Source organism: Phyllostomus discolor, chromosome 6 (assembly GCF_004126475.2).
Source record: "Phyllostomus discolor isolate MPI-MPIP mPhyDis1 chromosome 6, mPhyDis1.pri.v3, whole genome shotgun sequence".
Lineage (NCBI taxonomy): Eukaryota > Metazoa > Chordata > Mammalia > Chiroptera > Phyllostomidae > Phyllostomus > Phyllostomus discolor.
Genome location: NC_040908.2, coordinates 133,319,768 through 133,337,886, shown reverse-complemented (window position 1 = coordinate 133,337,886; position 18,119 = coordinate 133,319,768). Strand labels below are relative to the sequence as shown.

Below are 18,119 nucleotides of genomic sequence, written 5' to 3'. Positions count from 1 at the left end.
AATATGTTTTACCAAAACCTGGAAGCTATAACTTTTCCTTATTTAATTTGTGGAAAATACCTACTCTAGAAACTAGTTGGCAAAGATGCTTCTTTTAGTCAAGCCAATTAGCAAAATCAACTTAACTTTCTCTCAATAAAGACTTGACTTCATTTTTCATTAAAAAATGTTTTGATATGTGTTTCATTCAAAAAATGCTAAAAAAAACACTGACAATTAATGGAAATCATTCTCTAAAGAAAATGCTAAAAACTGTCAATATGAAAACAATGTAGACCTAAAATAAAGTTTCATTTGTTTGTAGATGTTAGAAAGCCAAAAATAAAAACATTTACTAAAATTTTAATAATGCAAAGTAGCATGTAGCTAACATTGTAAATTAATTATAAATTTAGAAATATGATTAAAAAGGCACTGTATTCCTTCAGTAAATAGATGTGTATGTGTATTAAACTCTGGTGTTCATTTTACAGAACAATTAAACAAGATCTGAGAAGAAAAACTCAAAAGCATTCTATTATATTTAGTAGCTCTCATGATCCTACTCTATGTATTTAAAGAAGGCAAAAAAGTGTTTACTGCTTAAACTAATTAGTCTAGCTGCTAGCAATTAATTTTATCTTTCGTTAACAGGAAGTAGAAATTGCTATAAATATTTCATAAAATGTTTTAACAAAATAGGCTTTAACTTCTTTCTTAAATCATGTGTACCAATTCTAAAAAAAATCATGTACAACTTGTCTTTGTGGATTTTAACCAATGTATCTTGAAAACTTTGATGGTTCTCAAAAGTATCCCAGTCACATTTGAAGGAGTCCATCTCATGAGGTTATCATTAGAGTCTTTGGCTTTTTCAAGATAATTTTCTTTACAGCTAGCAAATAGGACTGACTACGAAATATACCTGAAAAAATTGCTTGCATTCAAGTTTGTGCACCCCCAAAACCATTTTTAGGGTTCCATGTGTTCTACCAGCGCTTTGTTTACAGAGGATGTCCCTCAGGAGCCATGCAAAATTTGAGATGAATGGAGGTGGGAAGGATAAGATAAACTGGAAACTTTTGTAACGTCCCCTCCCCCCCACACACACAGACGCACACACACAGCCATCTATCTGAATTCAGAAAATCCCCACACTGGGCAAAAGACAAAATTTCTAGTGCCTTTGTCAACAGAAATATGTGTAAATCAATTCATGGAGGCCAAAGGGTCTTACGGTTCGTGCACGGAGGTTCTCCTCCATTTGATCTCCCCACTCACATCCCAAGGTTTCAGCACAGCCAGGCAATGCGCTGTAAGATCTGGGATGAGTGATGAGCATGCCTTTCTTTTGGAAAGTAATAGAAGAACTATTAAAAAACTCAGTGTAGTATTGGGAAGATCATTTTAGGGGGAAAACAAGTAAAAATTGAATATCTGGAAATTAATTTCTTTAAAACTATATGTACTTGCATTTCTCCCAGGAAATCTTTGGGAACCTGGAGAACACAGTGCATTTGGAGTGGTTTGAAGACCCCTGGCCTGAGTCACTTCACGGAGCCCATCTTGGGCTAGCAGAAACACAATGTTTACAGGGGAGCTAGAAATTAAGAACTGGTGAAAATGCTGGATTGGACAGAGTGCCAATCAGTAGGTCCTTGTGAAGGAGTTACAAATGTCTGACTTTGCAGGAAGATGAAAACTTGCCAAATGCTCTCTAAGAGAAAGGAGGCATTTTCTCCCATATATGGTGAACATTGTACCACAATTAACCTATGATGGATGCTTTTCTCCAGGGAACACATGTTCATAAACCCTTGTGGACTACAGACAAGTGAAATACACTGACAACCTGCCGCAGCTGCACCTAAGATGGCATCGTGCCCCCCTCTTTCTCCCAGGGACAGATGAGTATCTGTAGGGACTTTGGCTGCCAGGGTGGGACAACATGTTGCCTGGAGTCCCTGCCCTAGAAACTGAGGACGGGCTTCTGTGAGGAGGGATAGTGCTGTGACGAGACCGTGTATCCAATGCACTCACTCTTGGGCCCTTTCGAGGAAGGTGGGGAAAGACAAAGTGATCAGCCCTGAAGCCCTCCCGCCCCCCACTGCTGGAGAGACAGCCTGGACTGTGCCGGCCCCAGGAAACAGGAGGAATCCCCACACACACCGGGATGGGCCCGTCCTGGCTGAGATGAGCAGAAATAAGGAAATTGAAGAGAATTGTATTAACTGAAGAATTTGGGACTTTGAATTATTCCTGAGGGCAAAGGGATTCCATTTTTTTCTTCTACTTTATTTTCTCCAAGGGAACTTTAAAATGAGATTGGAGACTATATTAAATTTTTGGACATCTTTATATTTCTCATCTGGCAATTATGTTTGGATTATCTTTGTGTTGCCATTTAATCACATCGCAGCCTCTAATTACTTATTTCAGACAACAGAGCTGAGCAAAATCTGGGAGCGGGGAATAAAACAGGAAAGCAATTTTGAGCTTTAGTTACAAAGCCTCCTTACAGTTAATTTAATGAACGTAATATTGTGAGTCATTTCCGAGCCTGCTGGGAGCAAAGTCGAAATTGCCCACTGTGATTCCAAAGGAATGTACAAAGGAGTAGGAGTTGTTTTTCAGGGAAATGGCTTCATAAAGGTGGAAAAGGATTGCTCCACAGGCAGCCAACCTCCTCCTCCAAGGGTCTCGGCCACACTCCTGCCTCAGCACAGCCTAATGGATAAAGCCAATAAGATAACAGAACAAGAACTGTTAACTACCAGGGAGCAGCACTTGATCCCCACCCACTTCTGCGGTTCCCCAGGCTGGGATTTCTCAACACCACCTCCACTGGCATCACTCCCCAGCTCTCTGTGCCACCCTGCTGAGAGAGGGGGCAGGGTGGGTTAGTGGGTGTGGAAGAAAGGCCTGAGTATGTTCTGCTTGGTGCCTGCCCCTCTTTTCTTAGAAAGTGTCCGTGTCTGGTTTGACCTTTGTCACAGGGTAGGTGTTTGTCCCTCAGGTGGGGCCTGATGTTGTCCAGCTCTGCCTGGGCCATGAAGGGGAAACTGAACTGTGAAACAACGTTTTAACAAGCTCCCTTAGCCACAGGGCCAAGAATACAGTCCCCAGTCAGTTTTATTAGCATTAAAGACGTGACTTTAAAAGGAAAATGGATTGATGGAATGAATGAATGAATGAATGAATGAATGAATACAACCTCTGTTCACATGCTGAATCAGGGATTCAATGGAGAGACCCCTAGAAAGCATTTTCAAGTAATTCAGTTTTTATACGTCAAGTTTTCTCCCCTTTACCTCGCACATGGCTAATCCTTTATTCCCACATAGACTAATTATCAATGCTCACTAATTTTCCATTGGCAACTCCCAACATTTAAGCCTTAAATTTTTCCATATCCACCAAGTAGTTAAATTATCTTAATAAACAATTTATTTGGTGATTACGAGTTCTTTTACCAAATCTTGTGAATTACTCAGTGACACGCTCAGGAGAGTGCCACCAAACACGTATGTGCTGTCCATTTACAGCCCACCGCAGAGGTGAGGAACTGAGGATAAGAGAAGTTAAGCAACTTGCCAAAGTTTGCACGTCCAGTAAGCACCACGGCCAGGACTTGAACCGTGATGTGCCTGCACACTCCATGCTCGGTGCACAGCCCCACAGCGCCCACACTCACAGGCTGCGTACTGCCAGGATGGGAAGAACCCTTGCCAGCCACTCAGCCCAACCTCCATCCACTGCCGGGTCCTCCAGGCACGACTTGCCCACCTCAGGGATGGAGACTTCCTAAGGTGGCCCTTCTATTGTGGGGCAGTTCTATTGCTTCACAAACTCCTTTCTACATGGAGTGTCTCCAAAGTCGCCCCACTGGCTGAGGTCCTTCGTCCCTTTTGGGCTCCGAAGCACAGAACTCTGGAGGTAGCAGAGTATCCACCCTTAAACATCCCCTGCTCCTCCACCTATTCCCCACATATGCCGATCATCAGCCCTACCCACCCTTCGAGAAGCCTCTGGGCACAGTCATTGCTGAAATCACCTCTGGGGTCTGGAACTGGACATAACGTTCCAGGATGGACCAGGCCAGGGCAGGGTACTGCTAGGGGATCAATGCCCTCATTATAAGCACCATTCTACCAGGTATTTGGGGGTGGGGTGGGGGTAGGGAGTGGGAAGCACACTGCCCTTCTGTTCAAGAGCCTATGTGGCTCCATGGTACAACAAATAGTGTTTCCTGTGTTGCATTTTCTAAAACACCAGCATCCCAGAATAAGGGAATAAGTGCTTTTGAAGAATAAAAAAAAAGCTCTGTGACTATGTAACTTTGGAGTATAAAGCTTAATATGTATTCATTAGTAAATCTTTATTGAATGCCTACTGTATGCCAGGTGCTATTCTAGAGATTCAGGCATATATCCATAAACAAAGCACACCAAAATCCTTGTCTATGAAAGCTATGGTTCAGAGAAGAAATACTATTAATGTGTGGAGAAGACCTTTGGAAGAAATTAGGCATGTAGTCCAAAAAGCCCAAGTAGGCTTTTTGCAGCCTGGGGAGTTTTCTCAGGATCCTGCGACCCAGAGCATCAAAAAGACACCCCGCTGTGTAAATGTACCATAGTTTTTTGATCCATTCATTTACTGATGGGCATCTTGGTTGCTTCCAGCATCTAGCTATTGTAAATTGTGCTGCTATGAACATTGGGATGCATAGGTTCTTTTGAATTGGTGTTTTAGTATTCTTAGGATAGAGTCCCAGCAGTGGAATTGCTGGGTCAAAAGGCAGATCCATTTTTATTTTTCTGAGGAAGTTCCATACTGCTTTCCATAGTGGTTGTACCAGTCTGCAGTCCCACCAGCAGTGCACTAGGGGAAGGTGGGAGGGGGGAATGGATTGGGATTAAAAAGGAGAAAACTGTATTTGAACAATGATTAAAACATAATTAAAAAAAATAAAAAATAAAAAGACCACAAAAAAAAAAAGACACCCCGCCCTTTGCCCCTGGTAAAAGAGCCGACACTTCCAAACCCAGCTGCCTTCTGTTTACAGTCCGATGTAACTCTGCAATGCCCGCCCTTTTCCTTGAACCTGGTATTTCCAGGCAACAGAACACAAAAAATGGCATAAAGACAGTCAGCAGCGCCTGTGCCCCTGCTCAAAAGTTCCTCCAGGCTCCTCTCCTCCCCTCCACTAACGTCAAGATTTTCACTCATCACTCCCTTGATTTCTTCGCCCATTTTGCCCTCTGTGTTCCACTGGATCCCTCTGGGTTCCATGTGGGACAATGACCCCAGCTTGAACCTCTGTCTGCCCTGCATGTGACTGTCAGCATTTGCTCACCAGCTCTAAATGCCAGCCCCAGCACCCAAGCCCTGGCCCTTCCTTCCCCTTGTCCCAGACTCTCAAGAGAGGGAGAATGGCTTCTGCAGACCCTTCTGGGTTGGGAGGGTGAGAATGCATGGGACCAGCTGCCCTGACCAGCAGGTGAGCCAGGCCAGAAGGGCCTGTGCCCATGCAAAGGGAGCCAAACACAGGAAAGAGAGAAAGCAGAGTCTGGCCTTGGTAGAGACTTTGGAGAAAAGCCGATACGCAAAGGGATGTGTTATTTGTGGAAGGCTTTTATTTGGTGGTGGGAAAAGAATGGCAAATATGTAACACAATATTTCTGCAACTATAAATAACATGTAAATATCTTTCATAATGAAAACCTTATGGAATCTGCTCTACTGGAAGTATTTTAAAATAGAAAAAGGCAGGAGAGAAATAACATGTATTTAACCCATACTATGTGCTAAGCACTTTCCATATGTTGTTTGCTTAGTCCTTTCACTTTCCTCCTGGGCAAGTGTTGCACTTTATAAATGAAGAAAATGAGGCTAAGAGATTGAGGAACTGGACCCCAGCCTGAAAACAGATCTGTCAGGCTCCAAAACCCTCACTCTTTCTGGAACCAAGTTTGAGCCTGCCTAGAGGCTGGGGCTGGACTGTGTTATCTTTCTAGCCTCTTCCCTATTGCCACAATTTCCAGCATCAGCTTATTTTCTTCGGTCTTTCCAGATGACAAAAACCCCGTGTGTGCACTGCAAACTGTAACTCAGTGGAGATTTAGGGTGAGGGGAGCAAATCTGAACATGCAACAGAACGACGCCAGACTCTGCCACTGCCTTGCTGTGGGGCCTTGGGTGAGCCTCGTCTGTCTCTGGGCTACAGTTTTTACCTCTAGGAAATGCAGGTTTGAGCTAACTGCTGGAGAAGCCTCTGCTTGGCCCTGACAAGGCTGTCTCTCATGCGCTGGATTGGCTGCCCTAAGGAGGATGTCTCCCAAGAAAAGCCACTTTGGAGCTTCCCCAGCCTGGCCCAGTTTCTCTGCCCACCCTTCCCCCGTCTGCAGCCCAGCCTTCACTGACCTGCACCTCCCGGGTCAGGGCCAGCTCCAGCAGCTGACCAAAGTGCTGGCCCAGCGTGCTCAGGGTCTCACTCACACAGGCCTTCATTGACTTCAGGACATGCTCATTCTCAACCTGGAGGCACCTGGGAAAAGTAAAACATGGGGTGGGCCACTGGAAGGGCAGGTGGCCAGACCAGAACATTGCATGGGTCAGGCATGGGCCTGCTGCAGACCTGGTAGTGGAACAAGTGGCCTAGAGAGCACACATCAAAACCTGGCAAGCCAAGATGGAACATTCCATAGATGGCTCACCGCTGGGCCTCCCAGTGTTCAGGTAAGTGCTGGCCTGAGATGGGAGTTAACAGTCCCTGTCACCAGGAAGAAAGGCCACCAGAAAGCAGCCAGATCCTACCCCTGGGCTTCTCCCTAGGAGAATCTGCCGTCATGGCAGCCAGGGTCCAGGAATGGGGGCCAGGGGCTGCAGAGGAGGGCTGCTGGAGTGCTGGTTATGCGGGTGATCTTCCGAAGGTGTATGGCAATGCTCTTTAAGGAATGGCTCCTTACAGTGTGCAGAAAGGAGCCTTGAGGATTTTCACCCCAGACAGCAAAAACTCCTGGGGATTAGGCCCCAATGTATCCCTGTGCCCTGAGAATGTTCCACACTGAAAGACCGAAGGCCTCATGGGGGCCTAGGGGATGCCAAGTTCCAGATTTTTCTTCCAGGGCATGGGGGCCAGAAGGAGTGAGAGAGAGTGTCAGCATATAAGTGGGTGTGTGTACATGTGAGGTTGAGTGTGTGTATGTGTCTGAGTATAAACGATGTATGTGTATGTGTGAGATACAGAGAAGAGGGCGGGAGTGTGTTTCTGTGATTGTGTGAGTGTGTGTTTATGCATTTGCATACGAGCAAGTGGGTGTCTGTGAAACCCTTGTCTGTGTGTATGTGAGTATAAGGTGTGAGCATCTGCTTGACTTTGGAGGTCAGGGGGGCTTCCCAAAGCCATGGGAAACCTATTCCTTATTACCAACCCTTAAGAGTCCTTTCTTCCCAAGCCCAAGCCTCTCCTCTGCCTCTTACATTCTCCCTAGGGCCTGAAAATGGGGCAGAAAATCCCAAGGGAGTCTTTCAGTATTGCTGATAGGAATTAGCAGAAGGGAACTCCCAGACCACCACCAGGCCCTCCACTCCCACTCTCCCTCTGAGAAAAGAGACCAGCCCCTTCCACTGCCTGAGGACAGGTCAGTAGACCCTGTCCAAATTTACCCAGCATCCAGATTTACCTCTCGGTGATCGCTGAGAGCTCTGAGCATTTCTCCATTAGCAGCTTCTCAATCTGCAGAAAAACAGATCGATGTTATTCAGTAAGCACTGGTTGAAGACCAGCCTGCTGCACTGGACCCTCTGGGGCCTAAAGATGGAGTATCAAATCATCTGCTTTGGGAAACAGGCACAAACACTGTGCCAAGTATGATATGGCAAGAGGGATCATCATCAGCTGCTTGGAGCGCTCAAAAAGGAAAACTGAGCAACTAGTTATGCCTGGGAATCTGGGAAGCTTCAGAGAGGAAGGGGCACTGGAGCTGGACTTCAAAGCATGAGTAGAAGTGCACTATCTGCGAAGTGAAGCAAGGAAAAGCACCGAGGTAGAAAGTAAATGCCAAAGGAAAGAGAAGTAAGCAGGGTAAGGAGGGTTATCAGTGGTTCACTTCAGGTTTGGAGAAGAAGATTCAAAGTCATGGGCTTTGGATTCAGAAAAACTTAGGTTGAATCCTGCTTACACCATTTGCTGCATAACCTTGGGCAAGTTACTTAGACTCTCGAGTTTCTGCTCCCTCATCTATAAAGGGAGGACAATAATACTAGCTTAATATTTTTAATCAACTGTTTTTAATGTTCCACACATCATAAATCAGTCCTCCCAACAGTTCTATGAAATAAACACTCATTATACTCATTAGGACAATAGAACATGGAGTTAAGTGACTTGCCAAGGTCACACAGCAGAGCTGACATTTGGCATGGAAGTGGGCACACATAACCACTGCACAGCCCCTTGTAGTGGCTCCATCTGCTTCAGAGGCTGTGCAGGGTCAATGAGATGTGTGTAAAAAGGCCTCGAACAATTCCTGGCACAGGGTATAGACTCAGTAAAGGTCCTTACTGCCTTCCCTGCTTCACTGGAAGAGGAAGGAAGTCCCTGGGGCAGGAAGAGTTCAGACACCACGCAGTTTAGACCCTTTCTTCTGGACGGCATGCCCACCCACGCCCAACCCAGGACAACCGACCTGGCCCATCTCCTGTGAGGAGCTCCTGCTGACTGCACTGTACTCGCTGACCATGGAGCGAGCGTGGCAGGTCAGGCGCACGCTCATGCTGTGCACTCGCGCCCAGCGGTCCTGGGCCAGCTTCTGCCCGATCCTGCGCAGCTCCGTGCTGACGACCCAGCCCCGCTTGAGCAGCAGCTGCAGGGGGTCTCCAGGGCCAGGGCCGCCCGCCAGGATGAGGTCACCTTGTGTGTCCTCCTCCAGGCTGATGGGCTTTGCCTGCAGGATACACATGCACTCGCACTCGGTCATGAGCTTCAGGTCCTCCATCCAGCGCTGGACTGAGTCCACCTGCATCAGGTGCAGCCTGCAGCCAGGGAATAGCAGAGACGGCAATCAACACTCCTCAGCTTCCAACGGTTTCAGCTCTAAGCCACCTGATGTTTGCTGAACACTGAGGCGCTTGTCACTGTCTCTTGCACTCACTTACCTTAATCCTCTTTTCCTCATCATGTCCATCTTACAGATAATAAGACTGAGACACAGAAGGTCTGGGGGCAGATGACCAGATAAACAACAGGCAATAAATCTTCAGAGTAGCACACGGTCTTTGCAATAAGAGGAAACTGGGAATAGTGCAACTACCAAATATTAGTTATGTTAAGTAAGGTATGATACAGTTACTTGGTAATTTAGTGTGCACTTACTTAAAATAATGCTTTCCAAAGTTTGTAATAAAGAAAAATGTGTCCACTAATAACATGGAGGAAAGCAGTATGCATGACTGTAAATACACAATTATTGTAATTATGTTAAAAAGCCATCTGGGAAAATATTTAAAGGAAAGATTAAAATTCTAGTGGTTCTCTATGGGTGGTGGAACTAAGGCTTTTTTATTTTTTCAACTTTCCCTAATTTCTAAATTTTCTCTCATGAGCATGTGTATTAGTTTTGCAATGGAACAAAATTAAGTCTATTTAGCACAACAGTATGAGAATATAGATTAGATCCGAGAACACAATTTACTCTGAAATTCACTTAGTCAAATTCAGTTCAGTAATAACACCATTAATGAAGTACGGAACATTTGTTGAGTGCCTCACATTTAGTATCATGTAAATGCCAGGCACTGCAGGAAAAAGTGGCTATGAACATGCCAAGCCTCCACTTTCATGGAGCTTTGGATCTGCTGAAAGAATCAAGACAAAGTAGTGAGAAATTGAAAAGTGACAGATTTCAACATCATTTGAAGACCATGACAGAAGACATACAGTTAATCATTAAGGCTAAGCTCAGGTTCCTTTGTCTTTGGCTTGCAACAGTTCTCTAACTAGTATTTCTGTCACTAACCTTGCTGCCTCAAGCCATTCTCCACCTGTCACCTTCTTCCACTCATTCTAAAATACATGTTTGGTGCCACATACCGTTCTAAGCCCTGGGCTATGACAGCAAACAAGTAGATAAAAAGCATTTCCCTTGAGTAGGTTATAGTCAGATGAGACGACAGTCAACTTTCTAAGTAATTTTCAAAATAAACAAGCAATGCCTGTAATGTGTTGGAGGCAGTAAGTGTATGAAGGAAGAGAGGACAGAAAAGAAGGCTGGAGTGTGCTGGGAGTGGACACGGCTGTAGGCAAAGCAATTCAAAATAAGTGGATCAGATAAGGCTCTCTGAGAAAGGGACATTTGAGCAAAGACTTGAAGGACACAAGGGAGTGAGCTACATGGATATCTGGGGGCAAATTGTTTCAGAGAGAGAGTAGCATGTGCAAAGGCCCTGGGGCATGAGTGTCCTTGAGATGTGTGGGGAATGGCAAGGATACCACAGTCAGTCAGGTAGAGTGAGATGAAGGATGTGAGGACGTGAGGTGGGAGAGGTAGAAGTTGCGGGGTGAGGGTGCAGGCAGCTGTGTTGGATGAGGTGAGGACGTGGATTTTATTCTGAGTTGGGATGGCACACAAATGGCACTGATGAGGCCAGCTATGTATCAAGCAGAACTGAAATTATAAAGGCATGCTCCAATTAGCATGTTAAAATCATGCCTTCATGTTTACTGTCATTTATTGAGAATGAGCAGGACTTTCTGAATGGTGCAACTGTTGGACTGCTAGGCTTTGAAATGTAATTTTTAACCACAAAGTATATGATGTTTAACCAGGGAAATTGTACATGTTGTTTCTTATACCAAACTGACTCTTAAATTGTTAAAAATAAAAACTCACCAGTGACCTTTCTTTCTCCCTCTCCCTTCATAAAAATAGCTATTATGTTTTGTAAATAAATATAATGAGAGAGAGAGTTGCCTCAAATCACGGCACCCTGTTGCTCATTCTATCCTTATGAACCCATATTTAATTTTACAGAAGTGTGTGTGGGCGTAGTTACTCCCTATGTGCCCCCCACCTTTGTGCACTGCCTACATCAAACTTCCTGAGGCTTGGACCAGGGGCTTCCAAGACCTGGCCGCAGCCTTCCTTCCCACACCCCTCCCTTTTCCATGCCCACCCCCAACTCTTAGCACCCTTGCCAAAAACACACACTACACTCCAGGCACACTCAACTTCCCTATTTCCCAACCCTACCACTTTCTTTTCCACACTCCTGTGACCTCACACAGATGGTTCTTCTTTCCAAATGGAACCCTCTTTCCTTCTCCTCTACCTGGCAAGCTCTTACTCACCCTGTAAGACCCAGCTCTAATGTACTTTCTTTGAAAAGCCCCAGCCAGAGCTTATCAGCTGCTCCCTGGGGCCCCCATACCTTTTCAGGCATCCTCCATCTGGGCACTAATAACATTCTAGTGTAATTGGTGTGTTTGTCTGAAACTCTCCTAATTCTATGAGGGACAGTCCCTCATATCTAGTTTACTGCCACTGCCCAACAGACACCAGCCACTCAGTAAGTGTTCGCCTGTGAATGAGTGGCAGAGTGGCAGGCATTGACTGCCACCTCCTGCCAAAGACACCCAATGCCTCCACCACCCAAGCTACCCAGAGAGTACCCTGGACCTCAGGATTGGAGAGGGGGCATAGAACATGGAAGAGCATATGATGATCATCATGTTCTAGAGATAAAGAACCAGGAGACAAACTGATCTTGAGGTTTTAAAAGATAACAAATGATCCAGTCACTCACTGACTGACTCATTCACTCCATAACACTTCACAGTGGACATCTGTTGTTTTTGGCTTCCCAGCATCCTTCCCTCTTCTTCTGTCAATAGCAAAGACAAGTTACATTTAGCTGCCTCCTGGGGTGCCAACCTGGCCTTCAGCTTTCCCCCTCTCTTTGGGAAAGGTTTCTCCTTCCAAACATAGGAATGTTCTCCCAGGGGTCATGCCTGTGCTGTGAAAATGTCCCCAGCCACAGTTGCTGTTGATCCACGGGTGGGCTCCTGAACCAAGCTGCACACATCCAGTTCTGTTTCCCCAAACTGTGAAACTTTAAAGCCAAGAGTTACAGAAGCTAGAATTGTTGAATGTGAGTCACATTCATGACAGCAACTTCAATTAGGGCCTGAAGAATATGCCCAAGAGTTAATTTCTATTGCCTGTAATGAAAAGAGCTTTATCTAAAACACAAGTACACAAATAACTGAGCAGAGTTGAGTCAGTGCCATCCCTTAGAGAAAAAGTTTTCTGGAAATTCAAAGATGGGGGCTGTCCCTACCAGTTGGAGGACAGGGTAAGGTACTTGGAGAAGGTGGCCTCAGAGCTGTAGGATGTGGACACAGAAAGACAGTGGGAGCATTTTCCAGGCTGGGGCAGACAATGGAGCAATGAGTAGGTCAGCTGGGCTGAGTTTTACATTCTGGAAAAGAGGGAGCTGTGAGAGGAAAAGCAGGAGAGGCGGCCCAGGCCCCTGGTCTTGAGAAGCTTTGAATGCCAGAGTCATGGTTTATGCTGAAAGTTCTGAGATGCTCTTGAAGGGTGACAGGGAAGGGCAACAGAGGTGGAGACTGGCAGGGTTGACAGACTGCCAAATCACAGCACCTGGCACAGAGGAAACCCATGGCACCCGGGCGGGTTCACAGCATATCTCCCTAGGGGAGGGAGGGCTCTGGGACCCACAGGCAGGAGAGATCCACACCCTGTCCCTCCTGGCCTGCATAGGAAAGGGCCATAGAAGATCCAGAAAGAGGGCAAAAGGGAGGAAGAGCCAACCAAGGCCTGATTAGATCCCAAACTCACAGTTCTTGTCACACACACCCCCACACACACTCCCAACTCAACACGAAGGCCTACTTGGTTCTTGCTCTTCAAGATCTTTAAAAATTAGAAAGAAAGTAGGATTTCAAATGCTGTGCTGATTAAAAGCCTAATTGATTTATCACTCTACTGATAAGAGAAATAGGATGACAAAACTATTGATTTCTCCTGTATCTGTGTATTTATCCCTGCGTGTGTCTGTTGGGGATATGAACCTTTATGGTGTCTGTTTATATTATCTGCATGCCTGAGTCTGGGAGTCTGGGTGTGAGTTTCTGTATCTCCCTGCCTGCACAAGTACTCAGATGAGTGTTCACAGGTCTCACATCAGATAAACTTGATTAAAAACAGATGCAATGGGGCTGGAGTGACTGTACTTAGTGACTCAGTTCCAAAGAAAAGACTTCAGAGAGTGGAGGAAAAGGTAACTTTCCAGTACAGAAACCTGGCAAACACCACCTTAACCAAGTGACCAAAGTGAAGCTCACCCTTGATGAGCTGTGTCGACAGCATGTACCCCTAATGTGATGTGCTGAGAAGAAGAGTTCACCTCTATGGCATTCTTCCCCAAAATACAAAGCCTCAGTCTCATCATGGGAAGGACATAATAACACAAACTGAGGGACATTCTATAAAACACCTGACAAGCACTCCTCAAGGTCACCAGGGTCATCAAAAACAAGGCAAGAACCAGATCCTGTCACTGACCAGAGGAGATGACTGAGTGTAATAAGATATCTGGAATGAAATCCCGAAAGAGAAAAGGACATTAATGGGAAACTACTGGAATCTGAACAAAACTTAGCAATTAGTTCATGATGAGGGACCAGTGCTATTTCCCGAGTTGTGACAAAGGTACCTTGCTCACATGAGATGTGAACAGTCAGGGGAACTGGGTGGAGGGGGATACTTGGTGCCATGTTTGCAACTTCCTACAAATCTAAAATTATTTTAAAATTTCGAAAAAGCTCATTTTAAAAATACAGGGTTTGGGGAAGGAGGTGGAGTCTAGATGATAGGCCTGAGGATTTTTCCTTTTACCCCATTTCCCCAGAAAGAATTTCCCTTCTCTTGCTTCTTCCCCACCCAGAAGGGCAGGCTAAGAGACAGGCTGCCTCTCTGGCTTCATGTTGCATGCCCTGTGGAAGGAAGACCGGGAGGAACTAAGCACCAGCGGGTGGGTAGCTAGAACCTGGCTAGGGAGCCAGGAGTGGGGGCTTTCTCAAAGAACCCAAAAGTGGAAGAAAAGGGATACCCAGGTAGGCTAAGGGATGGAAGTTGTTTTCTTGGGGGAAACAAACACAGCAAGCCTAACTGGGTTCATGTTCCTATTGGCCCCATTATCTGCCCTGGAGCCCACCAAGGGCTGAATCCCAGGCAAACCTCTCAAACTGGTGCCTTCTGTGCTTAGCCACCTCGGGGCGGCCTCCCTCTGGCAGAGTCAGGCCCTCAGACTGGCTCATGCTGACCCTGCTCCCGCCTTAATTGCCTGAACAGGCCTTGAACCAGAGCCTCCTTGGGACAGAACAGCCTGTGGTGTAAGGGTGTCTAGCATATGAGGAACTTTGGCGTGCCAAGGCTCCCCGTCAGCATGTGGGGGTAGAAATTGCTGGCTATGCTCCCCATAATCTGTGTGACCAAGTAGCCTGCTGCTGCTATTTATTTTTTCCTGTTTCTGAAATTTTTATGGAAATAACATACGCACGTAAAAGTGAACACATCATAATATCGAGTTGCAGCTCAAAGAATTTTCATAAGGTCAACATGCCTATGTATCCAGGAGCCAGATAAAGAAACAGAATGGTACCAGCATCCCAGAAGTAACCCCCTTCTGGTCACTTCCCAACCAGGACAACAAGCATCCTGATTTTTGACAACATATATTAGTCTTTTGAATAAGTTTTTTAACCTCTCTGAGCCTCGATTTCTCCATCTGTGAAACAGATAATAACAGAACTTCCCACACCAGGCTGTTGGGAGAATTAAATTACATGGTGGACGTGAAGGGCCTAGAACATTGCCTGGCGCAAAGGAGGTGCTCAAAAATGTGAGTCCTCTTTGCTGCCCTTTCCCACGTATAACCCTTTAGCACCAGGAAAAACAACCACAAAGTGTCTAGAATTTATTTAACACACTCCATATGTTGAGCACAGTGCCAAGTGCATCACGTGAATTATTTAATTTACTTTCTCAGGACAAATGTTTGAGTTAGGTCCCATTGTCATCCCCATTCCTACAGATGAAGAAGCTGAGCTGCAGAGAAAAATCACCAGGTAGAAGGTAGTAGCGCTGAGACTGAAGCCCTGGTCTCTCTGACTGCAGTCCGCTCTTAGCCTCTGAGCTTTACTGCTTCTCACTCTGCCCACCTCTCAATAAATAAATAAATAAATAAATAAATAGAGGAGCAGAGAGCAAGATGAGGCTGGCTGCCTGAACACAGGGAGACAGAAAGGACCATTTCCAAGTAAGCTCTTCTGGGCAGCTTATAAACAAAGAAGACGAAGGGGAGCTGTGAGCCCCTGACTCCGCCTGAAAGTCTAGCATGGCCAGCAGACCGGGATTCTGGCCCCAGAGATGTGATTACTGCCTTCAGGCCACACCCACTCCTGGCTGTTCAGCGGTGGGAGCCCCTCCAGCGTGACAGCCTCAGACAGGAGGACGGACAGTGGGCGCCTGTGGGGAAAGGAGAATCTGGTTTTCTTTAAGAATGAGCTTAAAATAACTTCTGTTTTGATACCTCCTCCTTCTCTCCAAGTAGCAACCAAACACACAGAGAAAAATAAACGGAGCAGATAAGTAAAGCCGTGGACCCCGGCCTCCTCTTAACCCCGCTCAGTGGCTAGTCCCCAGCTCCTGCCAGGCAGGCACATCCCACTTAGGTCCAAGGCCAGCTCTGACCAAGACAAGGGAGGACATTAGGGGCTTCCCGCCCACCAGCAGGTGGAGGGCAAAGCAAATTGGCTGTTCAGATTACCTACATACCTCCCACCCAGCCTGACTGCTCCCAGCTTGTATGTACTGCACCCAAACGGCTCAAGTTACAAGTAAACAATTCAGATAATAATATCATTGTGTGTAGTGCCCCAAAGGCTGTGCACTTATCATGCATTATTTTATTCTCACATTAACCTAATTTAGTGCACACTGTTATTGTCTTCACTTTACAGATGAAAATGTACAGGTACAGAAGACATACATGACTGAAGAGAGCTAGAATTCCATGCAAGCTGCCTGATTCCAAAGTCTGTGTACCTACTGACTACACAAGGCAGTTTCTCTAGCTGTCTCGCTCCTCCAGCAGTCTTTGAGGCATCTTCAATGGAATGCCCTGCCTGATTTATCTCAGCATCACCAGCACTGACATGCAGTAGGTATCCATAAATATTTCACTGAATCAAGCAAACGAGACTGCCTGGGAAACTTCATTGTAAGCCTTGCTACACCAGCTGAAAGTACCTTCAGGGCTTGCAGAGTGTTACTCAAAACGAGCACAAGGCCCTGGCCTGGCACAGAGGACCCCCTGAATTTACTCCCTCCTCTGTTCTCAACCACATACCGGGATTTGCAGATTCTGTGTTTGACTGGGATCTCAGGCAAAATATAGGTGAGCTCCCTGCACTGTGAGTTGGGCAAGTAACTAGATCCCACAAAAGACAATAACAATTTTTTTTTCTTTTTAATAGAAATACTTGAAGCAGGTATTGATAGAACTGGAGATTTTGCAAGCATTCCTATATTCCACTAAAGCAATGCTCTGGCCGGGTAGAGCTTGCATCCTTAGCAACTATTGTCCCACTTCCCAGAACTTACAGGTAAATGGTTTTCTGGTGAGGTGTGGGTAGATCTACTCAAGTCTTGGGGAAGTAGCTGAAGGGAGATCTGAGCACCTTGGGGAAGTGTCTATCCCCACATGATACCGGTAATAACCATAAGACACTCTCAACCAGTTCGATAAATTCTAAAACATTAAGCAGTGTCCCTCAGTCAGTCCCTGACCAACCTGATTTAATGAAACACATTCAGGACTCATCGTGTGCCGGGCCTTTTGCTGGGGATCACTGCCTGCCCTTAGAGAGCTCACACTTTAGAGGCAGATGTAAGCAAATGTAACCCAACCTCACTCTCATCCCAAAGTTATGTGCCATGAGTCTCGAGTATTTCCACGAGTCCCCAGAGTTCATCTCATGCACGCCCACCCCCACCCCCCAAAAAAGACTAGTGCAGTCAACCACAAGGTGGCATTGGATGATTCTATCACCCTTTCTTCCTTTAGCACCCTTGCAGTGGGCATTACTCTAGCTGCCGGGTCCTACCAGGTCCACCCAGTGTGACCGCCTTGCCTTCCAGGTAGTCTCATGCAGTCTGGACCTTCCTAGACACCTCAGGCCGACACAGCCACCATTTCTCTTACATACACATCTTCTGAGAAGAACCATCCCTGACAAGCAATATTAGATGCTAGTGACTATTCCAGCAGTTTTAATTAAAGAAGCTATATCATCAGAACTTAGTTACTTAAAAGAGAAATAAGAAAAATTCTTGCAAGACGGCAGTGGTGGCAGCATAGTTTTTAATCTCTCCAAATCCCCACATAAAAACTGACAGAGCAATTAAACAACAAAACCAAAACCCCACAAATAGTCCTTACAACAAAACTACATGGTAAAATATCCCCACAAACCTCAAAACACAGGCAGGTGAGGACAAGCCACCTATGGCTCCAAGACCTGCTTGGTGTCATCTGTAGGAGAGGAAGAAGGAAGCAGTAAGGGGGCATCCAGTGCATATGAGAAAGCAGACACCGCCCTCCCCCCAGAGCAGACACAGGGTATTTACTGGGAAGCCCAGTAAAATCTGGGAGGAGTAACTGAAACTAGGAGGAGGTTTTCCTGTCCAATGTCCAGGTGAGTGCAAGGCATCAGCTGCAAACTCCCAAAGCTGATCCTGCAGGGATCTCTTCTACAACCAAGTACCACACTGGGAAGAAACTTCTGGGAGTAGAACCAGAATGGAGCAGGACCAGGACAACAGAGACAAAGGATGTCAGATCATCAGTGGGAGGAGTGATAACAGAGCTAGCAACTCTCAGAGAGCAAGGGCACCATATTTCTGAATCCTACACAAAAACAAAAGATAATGAAATGCTATGTACTTAGAATAGCTTTTCTGAATCCTGCCTCCCTCTAAATGTGCATGGTGCTTGCACTGATGTTAGAGAATAATTATTCCGGAATAATTAAAAAGATAAAATCAACAGGACTC

The 18,119-nt window shown here is 45.9% G+C and overlaps 1 protein-coding gene across 3 annotated transcripts in view; it reads right to left on the bottom strand.

Moving 5' to 3' along the window:
• INSC (INSC spindle orientation adaptor protein) overlaps window positions 1–18,119 on the bottom strand; it is a 131,003-nt gene that overhangs the window by 52,731 nt on the left and 60,153 nt on the right. For all 3 annotated transcript variants that reach the window (XM_036029070.1, XM_028516871.2, XM_036029071.1), the window contains exons 3-5: window positions 8,670–9,015; window positions 7,665–7,717; window positions 6,403–6,526 (exon numbers count right to left, since the gene is read on the bottom strand). In XM_036029070.1, coding sequence (XP_035884963.1) covers window positions 6,403–6,526; window positions 7,665–7,717; window positions 8,670–9,015 — 523 coding nt within the window. The remainder of the gene's footprint in view (window positions 1–6,402; window positions 6,527–7,664; window positions 7,718–8,669; window positions 9,016–18,119) is intronic.